Raw genomic sequence first — 20,637 nt, 5'->3', positions numbered from 1 at the left:
CATTTTTTTCTTTTAACTCAACACAGATTTAGATTTGGTTTGTATCTATCAATAAGAAAACTTTAAATAAAAGCTTATGAATAAACGAAAAGGTTATAAGAGATGATAAATATTAATTATGTTTCATTTACATTTCCCAATAAGGTAAATAAAATCCAATCTTGAATAAGAAGTCAATATTTAAAGTGTTTGGATATTATGGGCTATTTTTCAGGTGCAAAAGAAGAGATGGTGAGAAAAAAAGGCAAAAGAAAAGTCACCAGAGGCAATCTAAATCCCACATCAAAGGAAAAAGCAGCTGTTTCTCAGGTGGTAAACAGGAAGGACCTGAGTCCACAGACTGAGGATGATGATGGGGAGACCACTGCTGTGTCCTTGGATCTTCAGACAATTGTCCAAAGTCAGCTGGGCTTCCCAGATAAGGTTTATCAGCTGGCATCAGTAATCTTCCAGAATAGCCATGTGGTGAAGCCGGCCACTCACCGGTTGGTGAACTATGGCAAACAGAGAGAGCTCCCATTACCAGAGGTCCAAGACGAGGCGATGCAACACTCAGCTTATGAGCTTGCCTTCAATACACTGAAATGTAAGTAGTGAGTGATTGATAAATTCTTCATGATTTCATTCATTATTCTCTTTTCATCAGTTTGTTTTCAAACTCCCAGGTTAATAAGTTAAGTTTTGTGAGAAACATGAATCATGTTCACCTTGCCTGCAAGATGGATTCTCCTGGTGTTCACAAACACCAGAATTCATCTTGTGCTGTTCGTGCCGTTGCCTTTCGAATCCGAACCAAAACGGTCAGAACCAATCATGAGCCAATGTTATATATATATTTATAAACACTCATGTTTGAACACTGCGTATGCGCACACATATCAGTAGCTCTGCAAAAAAGTGTGGCGAAAATGTAAGAAGTCATATGATTGGCTGAAAGCAAACACAGCTGATTGGCTGATGAGTCTGTCAATCACTTTTATCAGCCAATGGTGACGTTCGTTGACCCGAGACGTCACCGCACACATTTTTCTCACAAATGCACAGCACAGAAGCAGTTTGTAAATGCACATTCAGCAATTTGCATTATCTGTGGATTTATATAACAAGTGTGCCTCAAAATAATATTTGGGAAGCAGAGCGTGTGCATTTCAGAATTTATATTACAAGTTTGGTTAAAATAAATACTTGCGAAACAGATCGTGTGCATTTGTGAATCTGAAACACAACAGTGAAACAAAGCATGTGCAATTGTAAAAAAAACCCGAGCAAGAGTTCATTCCATGGATATCTGTCATTTATTGCTTTGATACATAATGTATATAACAGTTAAAGCTAAGTGTAACTAAGGCACTATAATGTGGAAATTGCACCTTGTCCTACTTAAAACCAGTGGCCCACTTGAGGTCAAATTGCTCTGTATTTGCCACCCAAACTATAATAGGTTTAACACCCCTGAATTAGACAAAGCTCAAATATTCAACCATGTTTCTTTCTGTCATATAATCATAAAATTGTCTTTTAAACACAATTATAAAAGTTGTGCTTCCTTGCAGTTAAGGCCAGGGTCCTGATCTAATAGAAAGTTGCAAACTTTGAAAGTAAAGAACAGAACTTTGGGGTTTCAGATTTTATAGCAGAGCCAAACAGTGAAGAACAAAAGAGTTTGGATTGGTAACAACAGCATAAATTGTTCAGCAGATCCTATCTCACACATATTTAAATTGCAAATATAACTTGTCTGATTGCTGGCTAACAAGCAGCCATTGGAAATGAGAACAAATGTCTCCTGGGAAGGTAAATGACTTGTAGGATTGAATATAGATAGATTGACGAAGGACAAGTGGAAGAGAAAAAAATGATTAAATGATCGTGGCCAGGGGGAATTCTGGGTGATGCTACAAATCAATTTGACCCATAATCTGTTTTCCAAGTTAAGGGTGGGGCCCGGGTGAACAAAGTTACAGGGGTGTGTAATCACCATGGTGATAAGGATGGGAAGCAAGCCAAGTACCTGTGCAGAAAGCCGTCTGGAATCGGTTCAATGCGTTTTTAGTGGATGGAGAGGTCATGTAGCAGGAAGACCCTCACATCCATGAACGATTTCTTTCCTTCTCACCATCCATGCACCGTATAAGTCTCACTCCCTCATGTCCTGTAGTTAATGCTGATCACCTCCAAACTATCCATCATTGTAAACCCTGAGTACTTGCTTGAAGTAGCTTGAATTGGTTTTACAGCTTTGGGTCCTCGTATTACCAGATGAAATCGACTAGACTTCTCGGGATAGAACAGATTTCCCACAATTTTCTCTAGACTAGTCTGCCTTCAGACCCATGGAGTATTTAGATTAAACTATGTGAACAAAGAAACTGACTCATTTGGACAAAAAAGTGTGTCTCAATCAGGAGCTAAAAAAGAAATCATTGTTTAATTTGCTTTCATTACAATCTGCAAAGGACCAACTTTTGGTGTAAGGCGTGAAGAAACCAAATAAAAAACAAGCTTAATCTTATTAAAGCTTTGTTGTTATAAGTCTTCTTTACGTTCAGACATTTCAGCACTTCAATTTTAGTGATTCATGCAGCCCGATGCAACTGAGAGCTAATATCTCATTGAAATGGTTTGTGGAAGAATAGATAAATGGCCCACTGGTAATTAACTTTGGTGGAAAAAGTACTGCGGCATTGTGTTTTTTTATTTTATTTTTTTTATACAAAAGGAGGAAAATGTTATTATAAAGACTGGATTATTGAGCTTTGAGATCTTGGTTATTTTGGTCACATGTTCACATTTTACTGTGTTCTGTGTTGCCTGTAAATGAAATGACACAGCCTGGATGCCCATAGTCAATCTTCTCTCTCTCTTCCTTTTCCGTCATGACCAACGGCTCAGAAAGAAATTTGTTGAAATCATACATACTGTACATGTTGGCTGTCACACAAATATACAGGGAGCAAAAGATGCACACACTCCATTCTTATGAAGAACCAACTCTGCCACATTTAAAAATGAATAGATAAATACCTGAAGATATATGCCATAAATAAATAAACAAATCACCTAATATCTAAATCGAAGTGTCCCATAGTCCCAGAGGCTATTGATACATTCCCGTATCAATAGCCTCTGGGACTATGGGTAAGTTTTTTGTGTTTTCTGGACCTTTTCTACATGTGCCTGTGATTTTTCACCGTGGTGACCGAGTGGTCTCAGGGGCAGCACTCTACGATGCTTCCTTCCGCTAATGTGAGTTCGAATCCCACTTTTGTCATATATATTTTTTCATTTTAACATATTTAACATGGAAAATTTCACCTTTAAAAATACATAAACGAAAAAAATAAACATTTTAGCGTATTTCCTGGGTTAGGGGTTAGGGTTAGGGCTAAAATAAAAGGGTTAGTGGGGTAGCTAACAATAAATATCAGCTAAAATAAAACTGACGGAACTTTAAGTCACATGGCTCACCTAGTATCATATCACATAAACTGGCCAATGAGGGGCGCTCCGTATGAATAGATTGGCAGTCTATTGATACATTTCAGTATCAATAACCACGGCCTATCTAAATATATGTCATAAACACTTGAAAAAATAACTTATTTATTTATTTCTAATTGTTGCAGAGTTGGTCATCCATACATTATAACCTAATGATAAGACTTGTCATCCATCCACAAAACACACAGAAAGCTGCTTGGTTTGCTCTGTTTCTGTAGTCGAGAACACAGACATGCCCGTTAAGTCGTGTATGTCAGTATATGGCCTATGGGATGACGGTCGACATTTTTATAAACAAAGGCAAACCTGAAGACACACAAATGGTATTTATTATCTGTCATGTTTTTATTCTCTCTCTCTCCCTTTTGCTTCCTTCAACTCCCATTTGTTTCTTCGGGGCCTTTCTCTCTTGCTGACCTTCTCCCCTCTTTAAAAAACACTTTTCTTCACTTCAACGACTATCTGCTAGATTACAATCCCAGAGGCTGATAATGTGTCAAGGCTTCATATCGTTGCTTGGTCATACAGTACCCTGGTGCTGATGCTTGGCTTTACAAAGTCATTTTGATGTGAATCCTTGCTGGTGGAGTTTTTAACCTTGCCACCAGCCATTAAAGATACCGCACTCGTTTCCTTGTTAGCCCTTCAAAGCTTTTCCTCTGAGTGTTCCTGCATTGTTGTCCATACAGCTTGATTTGGCCTGCCTTTTTTGGGTGGTGACCCCATTTTGATATCACAAATGTCCAGAGACGTTTTTTTTAGAAATATTTTTTTTTAATATATTATAGTGTGTTACTAATGCAGAGTAGCCAGGATTAGTGCAAAAAGTGACAAGTGCACCCACCTTAGATATTTGTATACTGCATTTCATTTTAACTAGATTTATTTTTGAAAAAGTTATTTGATATTTATTGTGTGTGATGTGTATTTTAAAAATAATATAAATTCAAAAATATTAATCTGTTTTTACTTATTTTTTTTAAATTTTTTATACCAATTACTAGACATTTAATAAATTGCTTGTATTTTATAAATCTGTTCTATTATATTTTTGCAGTTTATTGAATATTGTGTTTTAGGGGGGGGTGGGGTGGGGAGGGGGTATACAGTAACAACAAACACAATGTATATATGTACACAAAGCAAACTTGTACAAAGGTTAATAAAAGATTAATATGAAATGATCAGAATCATGAGGACACTGGCCAACTACTTAAGACTTGGTGGCAGCAAAATTTAGTGTTCAAAATCATAAAAAAATATGTATTTTTTAATTTCCAATTAAAATTTGATGTACAAAAGGAATGTTCCAACATTTAAATGGGAGAGTGCACATTGTTAATTTCAATCGAAATAATATATTGCCCAAAAAAAGACGTGTGTTTTAAGGCTCACCTCTGAAGAATTGAGTAAACAGTTACTTTCCATCATTCCACCTTCTCTCCCTTTCCTTTCTTTCCTTGCATTTTTGGCCTGGTTTACCTTTCTTGAGGAAAGACATGGTTTCCTGCTGCTGTCTATCTTCCACTCCTTGTCACATCCACAGTTCAGACTACCTGCCACAGCACACACATGCATGTCGTACTACGTGCACTGTTTTACAGGGGGTGGTAGCTAGGGCCCATGCAGCATGCATAATTGTTTTTTTATTGCAAAACTGTGCTTAACAACCATCTCATTTTCACACAGGGTGCTTTTCATTCCAATAAAATGTTTAAAATGAATTTTCGTACATATATATAAAACACACACCCCCCTGCCTTGGGCCCTGGGTACTTAGTACCCTTTACCCCCCAGCCTGACACCCATGTTAGAATGTATTCAATCATTGTGTGTAACAAGCAGGACTCTTTGTACCACTGGACCAGCAGCATGTCCTTGACTACAGCCAGAGCCGTTACCACTACTAAGCTTCAGTAGATATGAAATTGCACCAGGACACAGTGGGTTAGAAGTATAAATTGTTGCAGTACCTTTTTTTCTTTTTTGCACTGCTGTCTGGTGGATGTGCAATTGGGTGCACTGATGCAAACCATTGTAAAACTAATGCCTGACAGTAAAGGAGAGAAGACTGCATTCATACCTAGTCTTGACTCCAATGATTTGTTTGAATCCAGCCTCATTCAAAGCCCATTGTATAGCTCTTTGAGGAGTTTTGCAAAACACTAAACCCCATCATGAGTTCAGCACTAAGCAGTTTAAAAAAAAAAAAAAAACATCAAGTGACTATTTAGCCTAGTCTCATGAGGAATCAAATTAATTTATTTGTTCGTACGTGCCAACACAATTTCCTAATTTTTCTGTGAGGCTTGGAATGAATATTTTTGTGCTGAATTTCAAACTGACATATTTCAATTGAAAGTTATTTCTCGTAACGTAAACCCTACCTTAACCCTGAATAAAATGTTCTATTCCATTGTAATCAGGATTTGATATGAAATAAAAATCAAAACAATTCATTGCGCAGAGGCATATTTACTGTCACCCCCATGAAAAATTCATCCATGTTCCAAGAAGCATGAAGAAATAAGAAAATTGGCACTATGAAACAATGAATTAATTAACGTGACAGTTTCAAGGTCCACCGTGAGATGATGTTATTGTGTTTGAGTGATAGATTCAGCAAATTTCTCTTCATCTTGCAGGTGAAACCAGCGTTATGTCTGCTGTTTCTACTGTAAGTGACTTATGGCTGAGGAGTCCCTGTGATTTACTCAAATAGCTGTGTGTGATTTATGGGATGTGGCAGACTTTGACCTTTACACACCTGACCATCATGGCTCTCATTCTAATGTCTGTTTTGCCTGTGCTGTGGGTGTTTATCTCTCAAGGTCTTATCTTTAATGCCTTGAGCTGCAATGCCAACAACTGTAATCCTTATCGGTGATAAATTTGACCATGTTGTAAACGTGTTTTTCCTTACTTAAGATAAGCAAATGAAAACATTGATTTGTGTTTGCAGCTGAACATACCTTAATGCTTGTGTTTACCTTGATCTGTTCACTGTGAAATGCCTCGTGTTCATATCAAGGATTGGCATGGTGTGTGATGCTGTGATATAGTTTATTCTCTAACAACAGGTTTCCATGATTTTGCTGTTGATGGACTGTTTCCTCAAATTCACATTCAAAAGTTGGATTATATTCTAGCAGTAGTTTGCAAATTTTTGCAAGCTTTAGCACACCCTGTGCATTGACAAAAGACTAGAACATTTTGATAATAGCTTTTTACCAATATCTGATATACTGTTGTTGTTTTCCAGCACTAAATTTTCTATTTCCGTTATATACCACGGTCTGAGTTTACCCCATACTGAGATCGATTATGAGCATGCGCCCAACGGAAGATTAATTTTTGCTAGTTCCACTGTAAGTTTTGCTACTTCCGCCATGCTGAGTGAGTGACAATCTCAGTCAACAACTTAAGTAAGTAATAGTGTCTCATGCAGCAATCTCAATACGAAAAGGGATAATTTATTTTCCAAAAAAAAACATGATTGTGATATACATTGCAATAAATAACAGTTAACCTAATGTAACTTCACAATAATAAGCTGTTGTATTCATATAAATCTGATCATGACAATCATATCTTTTTTTTTTTATCATTGGTCAATTTTTTATCGATAGTCAACTGATGTGTTGTTTTAAACATTTTTTAAAATCAGTACAGCAATCGCTGTATGACATTGCGCATGGCAATTCCAGCATGGGTACATCTCAGTGACGCCGGAAACATTTTATACATGGGCGACCCTTTACCTAATCCTAATTTTAGGTCACATAATATCTCCATAGAAAATAACAGGTTAAGCCTACTATAGTGTGATGCCCCACTGAATGAATTCCACATAAAAAAAAGTTATCTGTATAAGAAATTATTACTAATTCAACATCAGGGATGGAAAAAGTACCATATTGGTTATCAATAAGTTGTCCTAAAAAAAAGCTGTCTCTGCCTCAGTCGTCGTCCAGTTGTAAGAACTCCACAACAAAGTGTTTTTGATTATGTTTAGGTATACAGTACCTAAACATAATCAATATAGAATAAAATACCCTTTCATTATTGTAAAACAAACACAACACATATAGCATTTGTTGCATAGTATGTATATGTGATGCAAGACAATTAACATAACTAACAACTTAGCGTTAGCTTAGCGGTTAGCCGTGAGCTAGGTAAATGTGTACAAAATAGGGAACAAAAACCTATTTTTCACTAAAACACATCATAAACACTGTCCACTAATTGAAAGCACAGATAATGCTTTAGGCCCTGTGATGGACTGGCACCCTGTCCAGGGTGTACCTTTCCAATGCCCAATGAGAGTTGGAGACACCAGCAGAACCCTGAGACCCTAAAAAATGGAGCAAGAGGGTTTGAAAATGGATGGATGGTTGGATGGATGGACATGGTGGCAACCGTGGCTCAGGTGGTAGAGGGTCGTCTTCTGATCGAGAGGTTCGGGGTTCGATCCCAGTACCTGACTATTTGTCGAAGTGTCCTTGGGCAAGACACTGAACCCTAAGTTGCTCCCAGTGGTTGACTAGCGCCTTGCATGGCAGTCCTGTCCCACTGGTGTGTGAATGTGAGAGTGATTGGGTGAATGAGCTGATATGTAAAGCGCTTTGAGACTGCTTCAGTGTGGTGATAAAGCGCTACATAAATCAAGTCCATTTACATTGCTTTATCATACACAGAATGGGGGTTATTAAGCCAATTCTAGTACGTCAGACCGAAACTTCCAGTTTTTAGTACGAAATGACCTTTATTAAAAGGTTATGTGAGCCCCAAACATTATTATATGATTCTCTAGTTTGCACTATGAACAAAATAAATTCAGTCACACAAACCTTAAAGCAAAACAACAGCACATATCAGTTTTTTGATATCAGTGGAAAAAACAATACCGATGTTGACCAATATTACATTTTATGGCAAATATTGGCTGATAATTTTGTTTGGCTGATAGTAATGCCTATATAGATTTGTTTTTACAACCATAGAAACAAATGAATCTTTCTTCTGCTGTTAACTTTTCAATGTATCTTCTGTATTGATTTTTTTTTATTTTTTATCCCTTTTCCTTTTGCAGTTAGCAGTAAGCCTTAACCTGCAGAGTAAGTGCAAAAGCTGCTATTTTTTAATCTCAACAAGACAGGAAAGATTGTTTTGCTCCTTCCTGCTGTTTTTAGACAGGAATGATAGGTTTGCATTTATGTATTTTAGGCTTGGGAGACATTTGCAGCTTTTATGATATGACAACTGCTGCGGGGGGCTGGAAAATCCATATAAAAGACGCAAAGATGGATTAGCAGCTCTTACCTCACACAACTGTTTTTTTTGTTGCCTTTTTAGCCATCTCCATAGGTTTAATATTACATTCTCAGCAAAATTTAAATCTAAGGTACAGACAGAAAATAGTTAGCACTAGGATGTCCCAACAGTAAAAGAGTCAACATTTTATATAGGGTCAGATATAAGAGTAGAGTGAGAAAAGATGAGATGTTTGTTCATATATTCTTGACAACAATAGATGCAACTGTATTGAGTTTGTCTTTAAAGATGTAATTATATCATCAGTCTTTTATTTTCACAGCACAGACATAATACATCAGATTAATCAGATTAAGTCTAATTAAACACCAAAATAGCATTTAATCACGGGAAATTAAACCTCTCTTCTAATTGAATCACCTTTTTTTTTTTTTCTTTTTTCTTTTTTTTTTTAATTAAAAAGAAATTCAGTCATTAGTGCTTCCTATTGGAGCCTTTCTCTTAATCGCTTTTGTCCTTTTTAATTGTTTCCCAATGGGTCATTTCTGGGCTTTATATCCTGCTTCAAATAGACTATTGTAATGAATTGATTAAACTAATGTATACATTATATGTTAATGTGCTCAAGTTTTGCAGAAATAATTTAATTTAAGATGCCACAGATTTGGTGTTTAGATTGCGATGTTTTTTTTTTAAAAATAAATAAAACATAACAATAAAATAAAAAACGAAAATGGAGTTTTATGAAATCTTACATAATTGTTAAGTTGTAGGTCATGTTTCGGTTAGTAAAAAAGTAGTTGGTGGCTAGTAAAGAAATATGACGATTCTATATGAAATGTTTCAGAAGTGGTCATTTAAAAATGAAACAATGGCATAAATTAAAGAGAAATAAAGTGTTGCATGTAGATAGGCCTATTTCCTAACTTTTTCAGTAGATACAAAGTCTTCCTTCATTATCTTTCCCTCTACATAATGTGAAACTGCACGCGCGCACACAATCAAATTAATAGAAAATCTAAATCATTATCCCATGGAGGTCTACATTCAGAATCATACTCAAAAAAATCAGATCACAGGCTGATACAACTTCTGTGGAAATTCTTCAAGACAAGTCAGAATTAGGCTCAGTATGTGACCTCCACGTGCCTGTATGCACTCCCTGCCCTGGATGAGCTGCACTACCTGAGCAACTTGTGTGGAATGTAGACACTGCCTCATGCTAGTGAAGGCACTGCTTAAATACCAACATGACTAAAAATCAGTCAGAAAAGATGAGGACAGATCTGTCCCTTTTAAGGGGTTGTCCTGCTAATTGCCACAGATGTCCACCCTTTGTCGCGCAGGTGAAATGGATTCAAAATTAGTGTTTTCCATGAAGTGTGTTTGACTTGTAGATACATTATTTAATTAAATTTCTCTGTTCCCCCCTCAATCTGCATAGACCAAGAGCTGCTGGAGGAAATCATGGTTGACTGCTGCCTCTGTCTCACTCAGCCAATGGTAAGTGAACAACAGGAGGGCTGTGTTTACTCCTAGGGTATTTCAGAGGTAAACATTTACTGTAAGCGATAATTAAATTCAGGCGTGCTACTTTTAGTTAGTTGCTGAATATCCTAAATCCCTTTGATTCTCAGTGCAAGGTACATTGAAGGTTCAGTTGGCATCCTGAGAATTACAGTTTTGTTGTTATACTCTTGTTTTTTTCCTCAATAATCACTCCTAACTAGATACTGGGGCTGCAGTCTGGACTTGCTGTTTCTTCTCCATGTATTTCCTTCTTAGTTCTCTGGATTTGTAATCATCAGTACCAGGGATATTGATGCATACCACTGATAGGCTTTTCTTTCATCAACCAACAAAGCACCCTTTTCATTTCCACCCTAATCAATGATAATCACTCCCTCTGGAGTAATGCATCTCAAAATGACTTTGTGAGATACCCTGTCTGCCTGTGTATGTCTTTTTCATTGCTATTGTTGACCAAAATAGCCTGTTAATTAGTGATAAATCAAAAAGGGTTAAAAACCCAAGGGCAGCATGTTTGCTTGTGGTATCCTACAGTTTATACTCTCTTACTAAATGGTATTAATATGCAGAGCAGTCATAAAAGAAATATTTCTTTTATAGCTATAAACCTGCAAGGAGGGAGAATGCCCTGCTCCCTCCATGAAGCAGTATCCTCTGGAGGAGATTGGCATGTACTTTTGCCCTACTTTCAACTCTCCACATAAAAGAGGCTGTAAAAGAGGGGGATTGCTTACGCTTCTGTTTCTGTAACAACCTGGCTGATGATAAAACATGTGCAGAATTCAAAGCTGCTAGTGAGCTAAGGTAGATACCAATAACATTTTGCGAATATGTAAATAGAAGCTCTTCAGAACAAAAAAAACACAATACCACTCTATGTCAAATAGGGTCCAAATATGAAGGTACAAAAATACAACAGTTACGTTTTTTCTCAGTCACACACTTGCGTACACTTGCACTGCTGCAGTATGAAATATAGCAGCGGGTGAAACGAATAGCTGTGTTGGTGGCAGGTCGTTACTCTGCATCCCTCCAACAAGACAATAAAGCCTAGACACAAAAAGGCAGTCTTTAGAACTCACTCTCTGTATCTTTTACAATGCTGGCATGCGTAAAGTTCAACCTTGAAAGCAAGAGGAGCAAAAAGTGAATGAATGACCACTGGCAGCCACGGTCATAGTAGATGTGGGTACCATGGAGGGAAAGTCATGTCTAATCAGAATCAGAATCAGAATCAACTTTATTGGCCAGGGGTGAATGAATACACACGAGGAATTTCTTTTGGTGACCTGTGCTCTCTCAGGTAGTGTAACATTAAATAATAACAATCAACCAGAATAAAGAAAAGTAAATAAAATAAAGAAAAATAAAAGAAAAAAGAAGTATAAACATAAATATAAGAGTAGTTAGACTAATATGTGCAAACTAAATAAAAATAACAAGATAATAATAATAGTAATAATAATAATAATAATAATGAAATAAAATAAAAATACAATAATAATAATAATAATAAGATAATAGTGCAGTAGTGCATTGATGAGTAGTGCAAATAGGTGAACATTTAAATGAAAAAATTTTGTCCATGAACATTTCGCAGTGACAGGTTGTTCCAGGGTTGATATGTTTAGTTCCAGGTTATTTCACAGTAACAGAAACAGGTCTGACACTCTTTGACTGTTTAGTGTTGATCAGAGTGACAGCCTGGGGGAAGAAACTGTTTTTATGGCGGGTAGTTTTGGCATACAGTGATCTGTAGCGTCTGCCGGAGGGGAGGAGTTTAAACAGATTGTGTGCAGGGTGTGAGGGGTCTGCAGTGATGCTACCTGCCCGTTTCCTGACCCTGGACAGGTATAAGTCTTGGATGGAGGGCAGATCAACACCAATGATCTTTTCTGCAGTCCTGATTATCCGTTGTAGTCTGTGTCTGTCTAGTTTGGTTGTAGATCCAAACCAGACAGTGATGGAGGTGCACAGAACAGACTGAATGATGGAGGTGTAGAACATGATCAGCAGCTCCTGGGGCAGGTTGAACTTCCTCAGCTGTCGCAGGAAGTACATCCTCTGCTGTGCCTTTTTCCTGGTTGTGTCTATGTGGGAGGTCCACTTCAGGTCCTGTGAGATTGTGGATCCCAGGAACCTGAAGGAGTCCACGGTAGCCACTTTGCTATTCAGAATGGTAAGGGGGGTGAGTGGGGGGGGATTTCTCCTGAAGTCCACTGTCATCTCCACAGTCTTGAGTGGGTTCAGTTCCAGATGGTTCTGACTGCACCAGAGAGCCAGCTGTTCCACCTCCCGTCTGAAGGCAGACTCGTCCCCATCCCTGATGAGACCGATGACGGTGGTGTCATCTGCAAACTTCAGGAGTTTCACAGAGGGGTCCCCTGAGGTGCAGTCATTGGTGTAGAGGGAGAATAGCAGTGGGGCGAGAACACACCCCTGAGGGGCGCCAGTGCTGAGTGACCGGGTGCTGGATGTGATGCCTCCCAGCCTTACTTGCTGCTTCCTGTCAGTCAGGAAGTTGGTGATCCACTGACAGGTGGAGGCCGGCACTGTGAGCTGGGTGAGTTTCTGGTGAAGGATGTCCGGGATGATGGTGTTGAACGCAGAGCTGAAATCCACAAACATAATACAGGGAGAGTGGAAAAAACTTGACCAATAGAGACATTAGAAATAGATATTCAGAAAAAACAAGAAAAAGAGTCAGATCTCTGTAGCAGCTGGGGTCCTGTAAAAACTGACCAATCCCTGCCAATCGGTCTGAATGAATAGAACTAATCAGATGCCTTCATTTCCACACCTCCATCTGTCCCTGCCTTTTCTCTGCGTGCACAATCCAAAATATGCTGACATGCCTTATATGGCTCTTGTTTACCTTGGGGTCACAGGACACTGGGAGGAGGTTGTTAGATGCTTTCAAGAATCTAAGAATATTCTTTTAACAATTTCAGCCATTTATTTATTTTTTTTGCTTATTTTTACCTTTTTTCTGCAACTACACCAAACGTACCATATTTAAACCTATTTTTTAAATTTTTTCTTGCCATATTTTTGCTCCTTTTAATGCATTTTTGCTACATTACTCCCATTCCTGCCACTCCTCCATCAAACTTTAATGCCTTTTCTGTACAATTTTTTCACTTTCAAGACATTTTCAGAACTTATAAACCCTTTTCACCATTTTTCCCACCTAATAATACATATGTTGACCCATAATTGTCACCTTTAATCTCTTTTCACCATTTTTCATGCTTATTTTTTGCCATCACAATTTTTCATGCCTATTATTTAGTAGTTTAAACTAATTGTGCCTACTTTTTCTGCCACTTTTAAGCCAACATTGACACTTTCAACCATTTTTATCACTTTTTCTGTCTGGTTTTGGCCACTCTAATGTGCAACTTTTAACCTGTATTTTAGCCTATATATATATATATATACTATGACCCAAATAATGCTAGCTCAAATGCTTCTGGCTTTCCAACATTGCAGACTGCACCTTCAAACATATCATCACATTTTTGTGTCACGTTCTTAAGGTTCTCTGATTTCTACAAATTTTAAAAACTTAATCTGTAGTACAGTTTATTTCAATGGGATTTGAACGTTTAATTCTGATTGGCTCATCATTCACATGAGCTTTATTGTACCTCAAAATTATTATTGGTCTTGAAATGTCCTATTTCATACTTCTTTACAAAAATGTTGTACATTTTATACACCCAGCTTTTATTTACATTTAGGTGTACAGTAGTTTAAGTTTGAACTGGTTTTAGTGAAAATGACTATAAACAACATTTAAGTAGTTTTATCTTAATACAAAGATTTGACACAAATAAAACAGCTTGGCAAACATTTTGATGACACTCAATAAAATGTAACATCTTTCCAGTCTTTGTCCCGATTGGTGAAGTGATGTATGGCCATCATGTCCAGTGTCAGGGCCTGACCCAGAGCAACAGACCAAACAGAGCTTCAGTTTATTGTAGACCAGTGTCCACTGTGGGACACCCAAGGGTTTAGGTCTAATAAAGAGCAGGGAGACCATATGGCAGTGGATGAGAACTAAAGTGGTCACCCACAACTAGCATAAAAAATTAACCTCTCTAAATTTAATTTTAAGAGCCTCTTGAATGAGTCATTAGTGTTAGCTTAAAAATGCTGTTGCAGCAAAAGAGCACGATTTAATCACAACTCATGGGGCTGGTCTTCATCCCCCTCGGAGAGTCAAAGGTGGGAGGGGAAAGAGAGGGAAATTAAGGACTTTAAGGGATTGTTGGTTTACTTTTTGGGAAAAAGGGCAATTTAAAGACATTATTCAGCCACCGTGTGCCTACGTTGCTACTAATATCCAACTACATTTAGTGCTTATAATGTATATGATTAGAAGGTTTGTGTAAATGCAACTGAATCATTTAAAGATCCAGAGCTCTCTATTTCAGTCAACAAAATTATGTACAGCCCACGGTGGCTTAATGGTTAGCACGTAAGCTTCACAGCAAGAATGTCCTGGGTTCCAGCCCTGGTGTTGATACTTGGGTCGTTTCTGTGTGTGGTTCACATGTTCTTCCCGTGCTTGCATAAGTTTTCACAGGATTCTCCGGCTTCCTCCCATAATCCAAAAAAGCATGACTATTTGGTTGATTGGAGTCTCTCGATTGGCCATAGGAGTGAATGTGAGTGTGAGTGGTTGTCTATGTGTTGCCCTGCGATGGACTGGCGCCCTGTCTGAGTGTACCCCCAGATAGGTACCAGAAGACCCCAGTGTTTCTGAAACAAGGATCAAGCAGGTCAGAAAATGGACGGATGCAACTTCTGCACAGATTTAGTCAACTAAAGTCATTGTAAATATTGGAGACTGATTTTTTTATTTTGTTCACTTAAGTTAAAACTAATATTGGTCGCTATATTGATCGAAGACTTTCCGAAAACTGTATCATAGTTGATTGAATGCAATATTGCCTCAAAGGACAATGTTTTTTGTGTGGTTGAAGGACCACCAGCTGCATCTGTGGGATGCTAGATTTCTCTCCAAGGAGATGCTACCTGTACCTGTGATATCAGACATCAATGTGTTGTTTGGAATAAATAAGCTCAAAGCTCACCCAGAGAGATAGTAGTGTGACCATGATTTGCCATTACAATGTTTTTATGAATGTCAATAGTTGTCAGTTTGTTTAAACTGTGTTCTTTATTCACATTACAGATTGTTGTTGTTTTTAAAGAATGCTTTGATAATTAGACAGTCATCTCTCTGGTGTCTTGTCGTGTTCATTCTTTTAATATTACCCATGTATAGTAACTTGTACTCCTCTGTTGCAGACAGAAGATCAGATGAGCCTTGTGGCTGTGATGCTCTACGACTTCCAGGACAGAAAGTTTCTCTCTCGAGGACACACTGAAATCCAGGAGATGATAGAGGAAGTCAGAGATGTGGAGAACTACCTGCTACAGTATGGGAAGATAACTATTAAAAATATAGCTGCAAGCCCCGATAAACGGCCATCGCCGTGCCCCTTTGTTGCGCCGCCTTTGATGCACCGCCTTTGATGTGCTGCTTTTGATGCGCCGCCTTTGCCGCAAGGCCTTCGCCGCGCCGCGTTGCCACGCCGCATTGCCGCGCCGCCTTCGCTGCGCCGCCTTCAATGAGCCGCCTTCGATGCGCTGCCTCAAGTTCACACAAAGACATAATATAACAGTGAATTTTATCAATGCATTATTATTGAGATATAAACTTAGACACATTTATGATTTTGTTGTTGTACTAACACATCCAAGAACAATGCTGGAATTTTAGTAGTAGTAGTAGTAGTAGCTCCAGGAGGAGTGTGTTAAAGTTTGAGCTGACGATTTTCAAAATTTGGCCAATTTCCGATTAACACAAAATGGAGAGTATCTCAATACAAAATATCACGACAAAAAATAAAGCATGCGTCTCATTGACTTTTTTGATCAAGAGGCCCAAAATTCTAAACATTTTTTATTTATTTTTTTCCCCATATTAAACTGTCTTCACTCCATAGGGGGCGCCAACGTGTCAATGTTTGTATTTCCACATTGACCTGGTTTATGGCAGGGAGTTTAACAACTGAGTCACATTTGACGTAAATCTGACTTTGTATGTGCAAATGGGAGCATTTAAAAAAAAAACAATAATTTGGGCCAAGATTCATGGCTCCGCCCTGCAAACACCGTAAAAGATATCAAAAATCCATGGCTAGCTTTTGGTGTCCCACTTCTCCAGATGATCTCCAACAATTTTGAACCCCGTCAGTGAAACACCCCAGGAGAAATGCGTTCAAATATGTGAGCGAAAAAAGGATAAAATAACAATTTTTCAAGCAGATTTTTTTTTCTGTGATAAGGCTACAGTATGGCAAAAAATCAAATAAATCGGAATTTTTTTTTTCTCAGATAAAGCTATAGTAAAGCATAACAATGAATAAAATCTGTTTTTCTATTTTTTTTATTTCCCAGTTAAGGCTATGGTAAAGCATTAAAAAATTTTCTGTGATAACGTTATAGTAAGGCATACAAATGAAAAAATCCGATTTTTTTTTTAGGTAACGCTATAGTAAGGCATAAAAATTAAATGAAGCTGTTTTTTTTTTTTTTTTTCTGAAGTAAGGCTATAGTAAAGCATGAAAATGAAAAAAATCAGATTTTTTTTTCTGAGTTAAGGCTATCCTAAGGCATAAAAATGAAAAATGAAAAAACTGACTTTTTTGATAAGGCTCTATTAAGACATACAAATGAAAACATATCTGATTTTTTTCTAAGGTAAGGCTATTTTAAGGCATAAAAATGAAAAAAAAAAAAACGATTTTTTTTTCTGGATAAGACAATAGTAAAGTATAACAATGAAAAAAATCAGATTTTTTTCTGAAGTAAAGCTATGGTGAGGCATTAAAATGAAGAAAAAAATCAAATTTTTTTCTGTGATAAGGCTATAGTAAGGCATAAAAATGAAAAAAAAAAAATCAGATTTTTTTTCTGAGGTAAGGCTATATTAGGACACACAAATGAAAACAAATCTGATTTTTTTTTTTTGTGGTATGGCTATAGTAAGGCATGAAAATGAAAAAATTGGATTTTTTTTCTAAGATAAGGCTATATATAGTAAGGCATAAAAATGAAAACATCTGATTTTTTAAGGTAAGGCTATATTAAGGCATAGAAATGAAAAATATTTGATTTTTTTCTGAGGTAAGGCTATATTAGGACACACAAATGAAAACAAATCTGATTCATTTTTTTCTGAGGTAAGGCTATAGTAAGGCATAAAAACGAAAAAAAAAAATTTCTTTTTTTAGTTAAGGCTATAGTAAAGCAGAAATTTTATTTCTGAGGTAAGGCTGTAGTAAGGCATAAAAATAAAAAATTGGATTTTTTTCTAAGATAAGGCTACAGTAAAGCATAAAAATGAAAAAAAATCAGAATTTTTCTGAGGTAAGGCTATAGTAAGGCATAAAAATAAAAAAAAAATATCAGATTTTTTTTTCTGTGGTAAGGCTATATTAAGGCATAAAAATGAAAACATCTGATTTTTTTCAAGGTAAGGCTATATTAAGGCATGGAAATGAAAAAAATTAGATTTTTTTTTCTGAAGTAAAGCTAGAGTGAGGCATTAAAATGAAGAAAAAAAATCAAATTTTTTTCTGTGATAAGGCTATAGTAAGGCATAAAAATGAAAAAAAATCAGATTCATTTTTTGTGATAAGGCTATAGTAAGGCATAAAAAAGGCTATAGTAAGGCATAAAAATGAAAAAAAAATCTTTTTTTTAGGTAAGGCTATAGTAAAGCATAAAAATTAAAAAAAAATCACTTTTTTGTGATAACGCTAGGCATAAAAATGAAAAATATTTGATTTTTTTTCTGAAGTAAAGCTAAAGTGAGACATTAAAATGAAGAAAAAAAATCTCATTTTTTTCTGTGATAAGGCTATAGTAAGGCATAAAAATCAAAACATCTAATTTTTTTTTAATCTAAGGCTATATTAAGGAATAGAAATGAAAAATATTTGTTTTTTTCTGAAGTAAAGCTATAGTGAGGCATTAAAATGAAGAAAAAAATGAGATTTTTTTTCTGTAAAAAAAAAAATCAGATTTTTTTTCTAAGATAAGGCATAAAAATGAAAAAAATCACTCTTTTTTCTGATAACGCTAGGCATAAAAATTAAAAAAAATCGGAGTTTTATTTCTGAGGTAAGGCTGTAGTAAGGCATAAAAATAAAAAAAAATTGATTTTTTTTCTAAGATAAGGCTATAGTAAGGCATAAAAATGAAAAAAAAATCAGAATTTTATTTCTGAGGTAAGGCTGTAGTAAAGCAGAAAAATAAAAAAATCAGATTTTTTTTCTAAGATAAGGCTATAGTAAAGCATAAAAATGAAAAAAATCTGATTTTTTTCTGAGGTAAGGCCATATTAAGGCATAGAAATGAAAAATATTTGATTTTTTTTTCTGTGATAAGGCTATATTAAGACACAAATGAAAACATCTGATTTTTTTTAGGTAAGACTAAGGCATAAAATTGAAAACATCTGATTTTTTTAATGTTAGACTAAATTAAGGCATAGAAATGAAAAATATTTGATTTTTTTTTTCTGAAGTAAAGCTATAGTGAGGCAATAAAATGAAGAAAAAAAATCTGATTTTTTTTCTGTGATAAGGCATAAAAATGAAAAAAAAATGAAAATGAAAATGAATGAAAATGAAAAAAAAAAATCAGATTTTTTTTCTGTGATAAGGCTAAATTAAGACACAAATGAAAACATATCTGATTTTTTTAGGTAAGACTATGGTAAGGCATAAAATTGAAAACATCTGATTTTTTTAATGTTAGACTATATTAAGGCATAGAAATGAAAAACATTAGATTTTTTTTCTGAAGTAAAGCTATAGTGAGACATTAAAATGAAGAAAAAAAATCCGATTTTTTTTCTGTGATAAGGCTTTAGTAAGGCATGAAAATGAAAAAAAATGCAATTTTTTCTGATGTAAGGCTGTAGTAAGGCATAAAAATAAAAATAAAAATCTAATTTTTTTTTCTGAGTTAAGGATACAGTATGAAATAAAACTGAAAAAAAAACTGACTTTTTTTCTGACGTAAGGCTGTAGTTAGGCATAAAAAAATATCGAATTTCTTTTTTCTGAGGTAGGGCTATTGTAAGGCATAAAAATGAAAAAAATCTGCTTTTTATTTAGATAAGGCATGAAATATTTAAGTTTTGTATTAGATAGGGATAAGGATTATTTTTACAACATGAACAGTTGGGTTTAGGGTCTTGCAGAACTGCACACAGTAATGACCCAGCATGGATTTGAACCAGTAGCCCTCTGATTAGAAACCCATTTCACTAACCATTACTCCACCACTAAGACATGAAGTTCACTAAATGTTCTTAGCTGATATTATTTTGATAAAAGGCATAAAAAAAAAAAAAAATGGAATATTTTTTTTTCGGGATAAGGCATAAAAATGAAATAAATTCGATTTTTTTTCTAAGATATTTTAAGGCATAAAAATGAAATAAATCTGAATTTTTTTCTGAGGTAAGGCTATATTAAGGCTTAAAAATGAAAAAAAAAAAAAATCTGAATTTTCTTTCTGAGGTAAGGTAGTAAGGCATAAAATGTTATATGTTCCTGGCTGATATTATTTTGATAAAACATCAACAAAAAAATCTGATTTTTTTTTTCTGAGGTAAGGCTATTGTAAAGCATGAAAATGAAAAAAATAGATTTTTTTCTGAGCTAAGGCTATAGTAAGGCATAAAAATGAAAAAAAAAATCTGATTGTTTTCTGAGGGAACCTATAGTAAGGCAAAAAAAATGTAATAAATTGGAACCTTTTTTCTGAGGTAAGGTTATAGTAAGGCATAAAAATGAATTAAATCTGAATTATTTTTCTTGAGGTAAGGCAATAGTAAGACATAAAAATGAAAAACAAATCTTGATTTTTTTTTTTCTGAGGTAAAGTTATAATAAACCATAACATTGAAAAAAATCTGTTTTTTCTGAGGGAAGGCTTTAGTAAGGCATAAAAATGAACTAAAATAGAACCTTTTTTTTCTGAGGGAAGGCTAAAGTAAAGCATAAAAATGAATTAAATCTGAAATATTTTTCTTGAGGTAAGACATAAAAATGAAAAAAAAAATCAGATTGTTTTTCCTGAGATAAAGCTATAGTAAACCATAAAATCTGTTTTTTCAGAGGGAAGGCTATAGTAAGGCATAAAAATGAAAAAAAAATCAGATTTATTTCTGTGATGAGGCGAAAGTAAAGCATAAAAATGAAAAAAATCAGATTTTTTTCTATGATAACACTA

The 20,637-nt window shown here is 35.6% G+C and overlaps 1 protein-coding gene across 1 annotated transcript in view; it reads left to right on the top strand.

Annotated features, from left to right (window-relative positions):
• LOC114470769 (putative methyltransferase NSUN7) overlaps positions 1-20,637 on the top strand; it is a 42,800-nt gene that overhangs the window by 1,844 nt on the left and 20,319 nt on the right. The window contains exons 2-4 of the mRNA XM_028459101.1: positions 215-586; positions 10,223-10,281; positions 15,631-15,761. Coding sequence (XP_028314902.1) covers positions 229-586; positions 10,223-10,281; positions 15,631-15,761 — 548 coding nt within the window. The 5' untranslated portion in view covers positions 215-228. The remainder of the gene's footprint in view (positions 1-214; positions 587-10,222; positions 10,282-15,630; positions 15,762-20,637) is intronic.

Source organism: Gouania willdenowi, chromosome 10 (assembly GCF_900634775.1).
Source record: "Gouania willdenowi chromosome 10, fGouWil2.1, whole genome shotgun sequence".
Lineage (NCBI taxonomy): Eukaryota > Metazoa > Chordata > Actinopteri > Blenniiformes > Gobiesocidae > Gouania > Gouania willdenowi.
This window is presented reverse-complemented; position numbering and strand designations above follow the sequence as displayed.